General features: G+C 35.0%; 1 protein-coding gene across 12 annotated transcripts in view; it reads left to right on the forward strand.

Annotated features, from left to right (window-relative positions):
• The window catches only part of FYB1 (FYN binding protein 1), a 148226-nt gene extending 143253 nt beyond the window's left edge, over positions 1–4973 (forward strand). For all 12 annotated transcript variants that reach the window (XM_037002535.2, XM_037002508.2, XM_037002522.2 and 9 more), the window contains 3 exons: positions 1010–1043; positions 3208–3239; positions 3999–4973. In XM_037002535.2, coding sequence (XP_036858430.2) covers positions 1010–1043; positions 3208–3239; positions 3999–4021 — 89 coding nt within the window. In that variant the 3' untranslated portion in view covers positions 4022–4973. The remainder of the gene's footprint in view (positions 1–1009; positions 1044–3207; positions 3240–3998) is intronic.
• The last annotated feature ends 8673 nt before the right edge of the window (positions 4974–13646 follow it).

Raw genomic sequence — 13646 nt, forward strand, 5'->3', positions numbered from 1 at the left:
TTCACAATAGGGGCAAATACAGGGTGCTCAAAAATGTTTTTCTTTGCTTCCTTGAATAAAATATGGTCTATTTTCTACTTAACTTAATCATAATACTTTCATTTTCCTCACAGCATTAATCATGGCGGTAGACATGGGACTTTTCAGTATGTTTTATTCTGTGAAAGATAACAAATATCAAAGAAAGAATTGTGGCAGATAATAAGACGACATCATCATCAGTGATTATTACAGATAATTAAGAGCTAGTTTGAAAGTGTACTCCTTAAGTAATTATTGGCTCATCACCTCCTGAAGTGAACACTTAACAGGATATCACTAGACTCTCTGATATGTGTTCTTCTAATAATGATTTGTTTCCATGAGAGATGAAAAATGCAAATGTTGACACTGTCAAATGGCAGAAGCACTAAGGGAAGACCTTCCACACTGAATCTGAGAGCTCCTTTGAGACCATTTATAATGCACACTCCCCCAAGTAACCACTAGATTGGTGATCTGAAAGGGAAGTTGAATACAGCTCTCTGTTCAATACAATAAACTTTGAAAAGTTAAGTCTTTGATCTGGTGGTATTTAAAATACCTATGAATTATTTTTGTAGTTGGAGAAAAAATGCTTAATAAGTTCTTTGTAAAACTGGGTCACGTGGCTAACACGTTGAAAAAATAACATTAAAATTTGGAGGAACCTTGTGCTACAACCTGCAGTAGCTTAGAAAAGAAAAAAATGTTCTTCTTATTTAAAGGGAAAAGAGGAAAGATTGTAAATTGTGGGAAAGAGAAATGTAGGAGAGAGAGATAAAAGTTAGAAATGGAAAAGAAAAGAAGAGGCAAGTAGACACGAGTAAGAAAATGGGTCATATTTCTAAACAGATACAATTATTCAATATATCATATCATATAGTACATTAATTATTCTATTATATTTCCATTTCTTAAAAAACAGTAAAGACATTTCAAGTCTGTACTAGTAATAAATTATTATTTATGAATTTTTTTTTCCTTATAGATGGTTATGTTCTTCGGAATTACTTGGTGGACAAGTAAGCTCATTTTTTTCTATTATGATACTTGTAAAAAGAAATTTAGGCATCTCTTTAGGAAAGATTCCTAATATCATTTAAGTAATCTACTGAACTATCATAAATAAATTCTAAAACAGTATGTTATGCTACTGTGAATATGTTAGTGCCTATAATAAAGTTAAGAGTTTCATAAAGTGTCATTGTTTTAAATAGACAAGGAACTCTTCTCATTCATGGTTATAGAGCTCATAGTTTTATGTATTCATTGGAGACAAATATTGAAAACATTGGAGACAGGTCAACACCATGAACACCTTCATTAATACTTTGCATTTTACTTGCTGAATAATGAAGTTGTTTGAATTGAATTAGGGATCAATTAGTGTCTACATGATAGGGGCTCATATCCCATATTAAAAGTCTATAGTTTGCCCCCTAATTGAGGGCTTCTTTAAACTCATACCAGGCATAGCACAGTAGAGTATTTAGTTGCCTTTTCTTTGGAAGAATGCCAGAAAAAAGATGTGCTAGTCAATGATTCTTCTATACTTATGAATAAGAACATTTTCACAATCTGTGTCACCATTGTGCTATTCCAGTGCCCCAAAACATAAGATTCTGTTCCAAGTACTCCAGTGCAAGAAATGAACTCCATTACCAGGTCATATACCAATACAAAGATTCATAGAATTCAACATAATAATAAATCAAGGAGGAGTCACAAACTATCCATAAACAACATGACACCAATCAAAAAAAGGCAAATCAATTTTAAGTGCCCTGTCAGCAAACTAGTCAAGACTCAAAAGGAAAATAATCATAATACTTTCATTTTCCTCACAGCATTAATCATGGCGGTAGACATGGGACTTTTCAGTATGTTTTATTCTGTGAAAGATAACAAATATCAAAGAAAGAATTGTGGCAGATAATAAGACGACATCATCATCAGTGATTATTACAGATAATTAAGAGCTAGTTTGAAAGTGTACTCCTTAAGTAATTATTGGCTCATCACCTCCTGAAGTGAACACTTAATAAATGGTTATTGAGTGAATGCTAGGAAAATCTGTCTTCTTTGCATTTTTATTAGACTTCATTTAGTCAAATCCTCTCTCAATCTCAGAGAAAGGATCCAAACAGAAAACGTAGGAAACGCAAGCATCTGCCATGGTTGGCAGCAATTTGAAGGGCCTGCTGCTGCTTCATGATAAAAGCAGAGAGGTAGTACAGGAACCAAAAGTGGGTCTGCCCTAAGTGACATCACCTACATTTTTGAACTAAGAAACTCTATTCTACGTTTCAAGACTATATTAACACCTAAAATACTTCCATTTATTTGCTTGCATATCATTTTCTCCTCCACTAGATTATAAGCTTTTGAAACCAATGCTTTTGTCTTACTCATATTTATATCCCCTAGTATACAAAAGGGACTCAATATGTGTCTAGAGTAGGATATTTGACAAAGATTCAGGACCAAGTAAAACTCAAAATGTGTAAAAGTAGCCAGAACTATTATTATGGATGTTGCCTGTATACATAAATATTTTTTAAATTATATAACATAAGAATTACCATATCAACTGTATTTTGGCTACTTATTTGTAACTAATATTTATATATTTTATCATTAACACTAATTATAATTAGAAACATGCAAAAATAATGCACCCATTTCTTATGCCAAATATTGCCATATTTCATTCAATATTTGAAGTTCAAGTGAAAGTATAACTATTGCCAGATATAAAGAATCCATATGGCTTTGGATTAGGACCCCCCAAATGGAGTATTATGCCATGATTTTTCAGTTTGTTCAATTCAACAAACAGTTCTCACCAAGCACAGCTGTGTGCTAGACCCAAGGTTGGGTCTAAAGATGAGTAAGGCATAGTCTGCACTCTTGAGGCATGTTTCCATTATTCTCTCTGTCTGGGATATGGAATAAGTTACAGGCTTTTTATTTTTAGAATGAAATAGAGGATTAGGTTAAGCCAGTGAAAGGAGGTACAGATGAATATAAAATTTCTTTCTACTTATAAATGCATGAATGTAACTTGTCACCCTTAAATAGTTTTATTGTATCTATAAAATCATGTTATTAACCATTTAATCTAAATACTGCTGCAATGTTAAGAAGATATTTTCTTTAAAATAAAAATTGTTTCTACATTTACAGTGATGGAGAGATCTATGATGATATTGCTGATGGTAAGTCTCATATGGCACCCACCTCAGGGAATAATAACAGTGAATTTACTCTTCTTACAAATAGTAAAAATATTGTATTTTTAGTATTAGAATTGATTGGAGGCTTCCAATCTGATCAGAATTTGAATCACTTGAAAACTGTAAGGAAAGGTAAATGCCCTGGTATAATGAAAAAAGAAATTCACACATAACTGGACATGAAGGAAGAGTCTTTTATTTACTTTCTTTGAAAACAGAAGTATGAAAATATTTGATGAATTTTTCATTATGCTATGAATCTTAATAAGAATTTTTTACCCACAAAAATATGTATACTTTGCAATAAGTAGGTACTTACTTCATAACCTATAATACTTATTAATATTTTCTAAGCATTCTCTATTTCTAATTATGACATAAATAGTTAATCTTAATTGAAATGAAGTAGAGTTAATCATGTTGCCTTTTAAACTTACAGTTCTTAATGATATTTAACATTTTCAACCTTATTCAGAATGACTAACGTAAAGTACATTTAATTAAGTAATCTCAGATAAAACTCATAATCCTCATTTTGATAGAGAATAAATCTATCCAAGCAATGAAAGTTAAATAATTATATAACCTTCCATTTAACACTTTTTCATAAAGTGAGCCAATTCTACCTTTTTAAAAATCTTAAACCAAGAGAGTATGAATCACCCACATTTCTTACATTAAAACACTTAGAGGGTTTGTATTTTGTATAACCATATTTACATTTGTATTTTTTTCTTTCAGGTTGCATCTATGACAATGACTAGCTCTCAATTTTGGTCATTCTGCTACTTCATTTGAAGAAAATATGAAGTCTGGGTTTTAATTGGCATATATTATTAGTTATTACAGAAAATGAATGCACAAAACTCCTTTTATCATTTGTTATAAAATTCTGATATCTTTATAAAGTTTTGAGATGTTGGATATAGAAAATGATCTCTCTCCTTTAATCAACATCTTCGAAGACTGCATCAATACAATGCACGAATTACTAAATGTCCCATTTCTGACTCAGCTGTAGTTATGAAGGCTCTTCTTTTAGACCATCAATAGACAACCTCCCCTCCCCTAAAAATAAAAAAAACATTTGAGAAGAAATTATTGTGTTGCCTAAGAAATATAAGGACAAAGAACAAAGAAATATAAGGAAGGGAGTTTTAAAACATTCCACAAAAAGGAAAACTATTATTTGCACCTCTAATTATGATTGTATCTTATACTATCTATTCAAATTGTCTGTCTTAAAAAAGGCAATGCTGTCTCCTCTCTTGCTGGTGGGTTAAATATTTTCAGAAATTACAGTGATAACAACTTTTGTATAGTTTGTCCCTATTTGTTAATTATGAATATGTTAATTATTTTATGAGTATATGCATTTAGTATGCACAATTAAGATGAAAAACTGTAGAAGAGTCTAAAATGTTTCCTTTTTGCAAATTCATATGCTAAGAGTTTAATTCTGTACTCTGTTTTAAGTACTGTTATAACTAGAGTAGATGTGAATGAAGACTACCCTAAAAACTGTGAAGAATAAAATAATGAACTTTGAAATTAATTAGCTTTTTATGGCACCTCTTTACTATGAAGATTTCTAAAGGTTTCTGTTTTCGTTTTTGTTTTTCAATTACCTCTACAGAATTTTTTTTTTTAACCACAGTACTGGGAAGTTGGCCAGCAGAAGGAGTACAAATTAATAAACCCTCGTGTTTGGACTAAGGTGTTGCCTATTGATACATATTCATTCCCAAAGCAACCCCAAAACAAAATGTGAAGCATTTGGGTTCCAATTGCTAAGAACACTAAACACCATGATACAAAATATAAAACCTTAACACCCAAAGAAATACTTTTTCACAATTTCTAAAACATGAAATAAGCAAATCCTAATGCTACCCCTGTTACTAATGAACCATAATGTGATATTGAGTAAATTATTTGTCCTCCCAGTTTCTTCATCTGCAAGTTACAAGATTAGACTAAATCAGTTTTTCCCAACTTTTTCACTACCAATTAACCCAAACTTTTATAATCCTTCCACACCAAACCTGTGTTTTAGAAACTTTTGTTTATTTTTAAAACTCATAGACTAAATCATGATTGACACATCCAAATTTTAATATTGCAAAGGCCCATCAGAACTTCTGAAGAGTAGCCCCACTGAATTGAGATTACTTCAAATGATTGTAAAGGAACTCAAAGTCTTTATGTGGGTATACTGGAATTTCCACTCATACGTTGAGATATGGAAATAGATCAACTCCTGTTGCTCAGTTTATAGATTCTGGGAGTCGGCCCTCACATTTGAAACCAATGATTTCAAAGACCCCTTCCAAATATGAAATATTCTGATGTCTACTTTTAAGCCAAAATATGCTCACATGATGAATTTAATAGTAGGTAAAATTACACAGTTCAAAAGTATTTGTATTCATTAAATTTGGTAGCAAATATACATAATACACTGACATTGTATTTCCTGTAATCTTTTTTCTGATTGAGAATAGTACAAATTCAATACACTGTCATTTTTTAAAATTCTAAATTAAATCAAGAAAATACTTTAGAGTTTTGGTATATACCCCAAGAAACAGACACACACATGCCTATGAAAAATTTATGTAATATATTATCATATTAATATAAAAGGTATATTTGGAATATTCTAATATACTAAATATTATTTCTGTTATACTTCTATGTATGGAATTTTGTCATGTGAGAAGAGTTAGAAATAAATATCTTCAGCTGGTAACTTTGCCTCCTGCTTCAAGACATTGAGTTTATCTGCCTTTCTATCCCATAACTTGATCCCACACATACAAGAGTCTTTCTCTGAGCCTATCTTACCTCTTCTTGGCTTTGCTGCAAAAGATGGGGTTCCTACTCTTCCAAGACCCAACTTTTCACATTTGCCTCCTATTTGTGGTACAAACTGAGACAACCAAGTGAAATACCATTCAATTTCCAACAACTTTCAACCTTAATACATATCCAGACACTATGCCAGAGAATAAAATGTCCCTCCTCAAATTCAAAGCCACACCTTTATCTTATTTCTTCATCTTGCTTTCTCTGAAGTCTTCTTCCTCCACAATTAATTCATTCTCCCCCCCCCTCAGACACACACACACACACACACACACACCCTCCCCATCCATCTTTTCCTCTCCCTTCCTCTTCTTCATCTTTATCTTCTCTCATTGTGCAGGCTTACAAACATACTGAAATATTTCCCATTTGAAAAACCATGCCTTGAATTCAAATGCCTCCCCAACTATAGACCATTTCCATTTCTTTTCTCATCCTATTGTCTTAAAATGGTAGTGTACACGTGGCAGCTAGGAGATTGTGCATCACAGACCCTCAGCTATGGGGAACTTGACCAAAGTCACCAGCTTCTACCCCCTGAAATTCATCACCACGTTGCGTCAATGCCAGACCTCTTAGAGACTGCTCCTAGCCAGTGACTGCGCATGGCAGGCCTGCTCCTGAAAGACACCCCAGCCCTCAAGGGGCCAGCTTGGGTCTTAGGACTCCCCAGCAGCCTTCTACACCTTCTTTACCCTACATAGTACTCTGGGACGCTTCTACCCAGCCCTCCCGCAACCCCATCCCACTTCCAATGGGGTCAGACTTGCACTGTTTTCAGATAGCACTTTCAAGCCTTCCCCAGATCTCTTTCTATTTCCTCTCACACAAGTACATTTCCAAGGAAAAAAAATTATTGCATTTTTACCCCATCTTGGTGTCTGCTTTCCAGAGGAAAACTGAACACAGTGGAGGTGGAAAATACACATCTTCCTCTTCAGATCAACTGAATCAGAACCTCTGAGGAAGGAAATACGGATTAATTTTTAACTATCTCCAATGTGAGTTTAGTGCTTAGCCACTACACGTCTTTACCCCACCTCGCTTGTCACCATATAGGGGCTACTCTGGGAAAGGCGTGACCTGGTGCAAGCTGACTCTGAAGTTGAGGCAGACCTTGGAGGAGCAGATAGCTGGAGAAGATCTGCAGACCACACTCCCCTCAGCTGAGGGTCCATCTAAATGCAGCAATTCCCCCTCTTTGGAAGGGGGTGTGGCAGGACTCAATCCATGTCTACAAATGGACTGAGAAGTGAATGGAAAGATAGAAAATTGAAACAGATTTTATGGACATCTCTTTCTAGAAATTTTACTATAAAAATGAGAAATATAATGTAAGTGATAGCCCGATGGGAAAATAAACTGAAGAAAGATATTTTTTATTTTGCCATGGGAAATTGTTTGTTTTCTAAGATGGAAAAGATTGAGCTTATTCAAAACTAATGAGAAGGATCTTGCTCAGAGGAAAAGATAAAAAGACAAATTAGGGATAATCAAGCATCTAAATGTCTTGAAAAGGGAGATTTTGGCAGAAATAGACACAAATTATTTTTTTTCCCCTAACAAATTAATTCTTACTACATCTGTGAAATGCGAAGCTTTGTTCTGGACACACCATAAGGACTCAAATGTTACAACTTATTATTATTCTAACTGGAAATACTTGCGATGCTACCTATTTTGTCACAGTTATGCCACATACTTGAGGGGTTTATTTTAGTGACAATGTCCATCAGTCCTTCTATCACCTGCTTGAGATTATCACCTATATTATGTAACTTTGACCAAGAGTCTAAACTTTGCTAAGACTCAGGATCTGCATTTATAAAATATGAAGACACCTACTTTACAGGGTTGTAAAAGCTAACTGAAACTTTGTACTTAGCATTTAATACAGTGTCTGATACATACGATTATTACCATCACCCTGCTTGCTAGTTTGCTATTATTCACTTTGAACAGGTCGATGCAATGGAATCCTATTAAGATGAACATTATTTCAATGACTGTAAATTTGCTCTGAGTCCCAGTTATTTGCCAACTGATATTTGAGAGTAATTAAATGATTAAGAATACACACAATAAATAAAATAATGAAGGGCCAGGTCCAGTTCCTGCATCTGAGTATCAAGTTACAGTGTATCACATCTTTTTTTATTCGGTATTTCCTGTACACTACACTGTATGGAAAAACCATATACATATATATGTATATATATATACTTATATAAATGTACATATATACATGTATATTTATATATATGTACATAAATATTTTCAAGACATTTAGATCCTGGATTATGCCCTGTCTTTTTATCTTTTCTTCCAAGCTAGGTATTTCTCATTAGTTTTGAATAAGCTCAATTTTTTCTGTCTTAGAAAATAAACAACTCCCCATGGCAAAATAAAAAATAACTTGCTTCATTTTATTTTCCCTTCTCTGTTTATTTTCCCACAAAGGTAAATTTTGTTTATTTTAAACACATATTAATACTTCTTTTCTACAAGAAAAAAATATATATATAAAGAAACACCATAGTGCCAACATGATGATAAATGGCAGATGACATTCAGCTTTGGTATGGGGCATAATAGAGCATGGTGGTGAGTGTGGCAAATGGTGGAATATAAACTCTGCCCATCTGAATGAGTTGCTAATTATGCTAGCTATTTTCTGTCTGGCTCTCCAGATCCCCCTCTCAAACCTGCTCCATCCCTTTCTCCATCCTGCTCTGTACCCCTGCAGACTAATCTTGATGGACAGCTTCAAGCTCCCTTGATTTAGAGTTCCCACTTTGATTTGGCCAATGAGGAACACTAGCAGGCAATTAGAGGGATGAGAGAGTGAAGTTTGGATATTTACTTCTCCAGCTTCCTCCTTGAAGCATCATCATGGGCGCCTGTGCCCTTCACCCATGCTCACAGCTCGGTCAGACAGGCTTCTCCACGTTGTGCTGACTTTCTGAGTTCCTGGGCTTTTCCTTCTCCTTGTTCCTTCAAGACTGCAACTCTCCCTGAGGTTGCCAGGGACTTCTCTTTGTGGTTTCCCTACACACTGTTTACACATTTGTAAACAATCCTATTATTAAGCCTTCTTCAAATTTCCCAACTTTGTTTCCTGCTTGAGCCCTATTGATAATACAACTCAACTCTGAAGGACTATGGGCCCAGTGTTGATAGATTCTCCAATTTCTCAAGAGAAGCTGCATATCCAGGTTTATATATATAACTCCTGCCTTTTTTTTTTTTTTTTTACTGCTGATTGAAGTTTTCTTAAATGTAGTAGTCAGACCAAACAAATTATCCCCATAGGCCAGATTTGACCCATGTAGTCAGTCTGCAACATCAGCTATTTATGATGGGAAAATAAATCAGATGGAGCACAGGCCACTCTGTAGCTATCCAACTTGCCAATAATGGGAAGGCTTTTTATGTGGGTGAGTGATGGACAAAATTTACCTAGTGTCTAACAGCCAGATTCCACTTCTTTTAGTAGCACCAAATGACATTGAGGGGTTTAACGGGAATACAGTCATAAAAAACTAATGCTGCTGCATACAAATTCCTTAACATCTGATATATTGCCAATGCCCTAGCCTAGAATACTGAAGAGAAATCTAAAGCCAAATTGTGTTTTGGGACTCACCTAGCTAAGAATGATACTCAATAGCTAACATCGGCTGTTTGCAGCCAGGTTCTTATTAGGAAAGGAGAGCAAAGACATACCTTCTGTGACCACCATGTCAGCCCTCTCATCTCAGTTCTTGGAAGTAGATCTTTGAAATACTGTAATATTTTTCAAAAACTTTACTCAAGTTAATGAAGAGTTTTATTCAGGCATGTGAGCTCTCTCTTCCCTTTCAGATTCATGATCTAACACATGTCATTGGATACTGAATCTTAACTCTGCATCACATCTCTAGCAGCAGTAAGCCTTTTTCAAGTTAGAATGAAATTTAGATTATTGTGCTTTAGCTAATACAATATGCTTGTCAGCGCTTCACCCCAACTGGTAGAAGCTGTGTTAATTAAAGCACTGAAATGCTGTTGCCACCCACATGTCTCAGGGGACCAGACTTTTCTTTTGGTTTCTAATCTTTAATACATATATCTCTAAAAGAGGTGCACTAAGGTATAGTGGTTACTAATCTGCAAGATCTAAATAAATGGGCATGAGTAGAAAACCAAAACCACAAAGTATTCATGGACACATGCATTTGTCTGGAAGAAAAACAACACACACAAAAATCTCTCCTATTCCTAACATACTTGTGGAAGCAGACATGCTAGGAAGATTTCTTATGTGAGGGATTTGTTGAGGGGCTCTCCTGGGAGACACCTGTAAAGAGTGAGGAAACAGCACAGCATGGGGAAAGAAATTGAGTAAAGCCTTGAATACAGATGCAACCCAGGATCAGCCTGATTCCAGAAGGAAGCGCCAGAGCAGGAATGGTTCCACTGTGCACACTGAAGAAAGGGGGCTGGGCTTGTATCCCCACCTCAGCAGTCACTGACTGCCAGAGGCTTCCTCCTCCCCCACCACAATTGCTGATTCTTCTCTGCACAATATTATTCTTTTGGACTGAGGGCAATTTCTCTCAAGTAAGGTGCAGCTGGGAGCTTTATCAGCTAATTCTTACAGCACCTGAGGGCTGGGGGCACCCACCTGTAAAAGTTAGCAGGAATGGATCAGAAGCAAAGCTTTTGCAGAAATGGTTCTCTCATCAAAGAGGATGTAACATAAAAGTGTATGTTTTATGGACCAAGCACTAAAGCTGGGCCTCTTCATATCATCAAGGTGTTGTCTCTGCTTGTCAGGATCCTACCAGCATCCTGAATTATTTCAAAGACAGCTTCACCTAAGCAACTAAATTTACAATGGGTAAGTAGAGAGGCAGTTAAATGGTAAATGTGTGCTATAAGCCTATTTACTATTATTTTATGTATTTTACTCACTTATTCAAAAGGTAAAATCCTACCATCTCATATTTAAGTCAATTCCATAGGTATGCTGCTCTGCCATCACCATCTTCGCCACCCGTGAGCATTTACTGAGTGCCCCTATGTGCTAGATGCTGCCCTGAGTGCTGTGGCCCTTGTCCCATTTAAGCCTTATGTCAACCCTGCCAAGTCAGGCTCATTTAACTATGAAGGAATGATGCTTCGAGATATATTCTTTGCCCAAGTTATGGCCAATAAGGCTTACACTCTGTGCCCAATGTCTTATCATTTTGATAGCCTGCCTTCTGATACACATCGCTCCCTATTCTCCCTGAATAATTAAAAAATGAAAATAAAAACAAAGAAAAGCATGAAAATTATCAGTGAAACACAATGAAGCCAGAACTTAGGAAACTTGTTGGTTCTTTTTCATAATGATACTGATGGCAAACAGAAATGTTTGGGTTGGGTAAGGTATGGAGCCCAGTTTCAAGAGAGAGACCTCAAAGACTAAAATATAAATTTAACTGATATTAAGTAAATTTGGAGAATACATAAAGTCTATAATAACTTCAGAAAAAATGAGGACAACATATTATGATTTGCTCCTTAACAAACACACCAGAATTTACATATTCAGAGTAGAATGGTTCCCTTCAAAATACTCAGTTGTAGGGATTTACATTTACTTCAGTGATTTATATGGGATTAAGATTTATTACTATACCAAAAAATGAGTAAATCCACCTTCAAATTTGCCTTTAAACTTTAGGAAGATCTATTTTTAATATCTCTGTTATCAAGAGATAATACATATTTATCCTTTGAAAATGGGTTTGATTTTTACAAACAGGCTAAACGCATTTAGAGCCTCATCTGGTATGTAAGATGGATGAATAAGCAAGGCAATATTCTTGTGAAATTAAGCTGTGGCCATAAATTAATGATAGTTTCTTATTTATCACAAATTGCCTCTAACCTTCTTTAGTATCTAGGAAAAATTCACTGAAAATTTAATTTTTAAGTTTACTATAATAACAGTTTTCTATCTCTCCCTCAATCACCCTTCAAAAATTGATTTTATCATTAAAAAAATATTATAAATACATTTAAAGATTCCTGTGTATTTCATTCCGATTACATTTTATTCCTTCCTTTCCTGCCTCTCAGAGAAAACCAGTATTTGATTTTGGTATTTATCATTCTTGTGCATTTCTGCATACTTTCCTTAGGAATTCATACGTATTTATCTCTCAAATTTTTTCAAGTATTATTTCCTATTTCTTATAGTTACATATAACTTGTGTCATTCTGTATGTACTTTTCTGCAACCTGCTTTTGTCACTCCTCCACTATGTTTGGAAAAAGTATAACAGCCGTCTATGAATGAACAAACCACAAATATTTCTATTTTACTTCTGGAGTCCGCAATTCACTGTTCTCAGTTCGGCTCTCATAAGCAGTGTTACTCTGGACATTCATGTCGGAGTTTCCCTGGGCACACCTATGAGGGTTTCTCTGTGGCAAGTACCCAGGTGTGAAACTGCTAATGGTAGGGTACGCACATCCTCCACTTGAACAGATACTGCTGAATGGGATTTGGTATGGTTTATATACGAAAGTCTTACATTTAGGGTCATTTTCTTCTGAAAGTTTTGAAATTGTGCTTTCCAGTTTAAATTCTTTGAACTCACCTGGAAATGCAGATCCTTTTTCTACTCGGAGAAGCAGTTCCTCCAGACCATTTATTGACTGGGCCAACCCTCTCTACTGATATGCAAAACTAACTCTCATATGCCAAGTTTCCACTGATGCATGGGGCTTTTGTGAGAGTTACACAACGATGTGTATTTCCACTTTATTAATGCTGAGCATTGCTTGCTGTTTGGCCAGAAAATTTCAAGTCTCTGAGCACATTTTACAGAAAATTTAAAGAATTCAATTGTATCAATATCTTACTAAAAGAGAACCCATAATAATTTTTAAACTCTCATAATTATCGAAGTAAATTAAAAAATTATCATTCATATGAATACTGTAAGAAGGAGTTGATAGGAGAAAAGTAAAAACAAATTAAGGTTAGAAAAATTAATGCAGAATATTAGACACAATTTTGAAAACATAAAGTAGCAACATTCTTTTAAAAGAACAACTGTTGCTCTGATTCCATGTTGACCAAGTAACCTGGTTACTAACTCAATTTCCCAGGTGTCTGTGGAAAGAGGTACTGCAAAAGAATGGAAATAGATACTTCAGTCACAGGAAAAGTTACTCGACTTACAAATTGCTTTCTTACACAAAAGATTCTCATGCATATATGTTATGAAAATTCTATAATAGGATCTGAAAACCACCAGCACCAACCATGTAATGATTTTTCATTCTTTTGAAAACATAGAATCTCACAGGTGGGTCTTCTGTTTTTAAAGTTGGTTGAGCCGTGGTCCCAGAACTCCTCTCCTTATTGACGGAACTGTCTGCCCTGAAGAGGAATAAAACTTCCTCAAACCATTTTTTTGAAGCTTTTTTTCCCTAGGGAATCCTGCTTACTTCCTCTTCTGTGCTGTTCTTTTTTATATC

Source organism: Manis javanica, chromosome 1 (assembly GCF_040802235.1).
Source record: "Manis javanica isolate MJ-LG chromosome 1, MJ_LKY, whole genome shotgun sequence".
Lineage (NCBI taxonomy): Eukaryota > Metazoa > Chordata > Mammalia > Pholidota > Manidae > Manis > Manis javanica.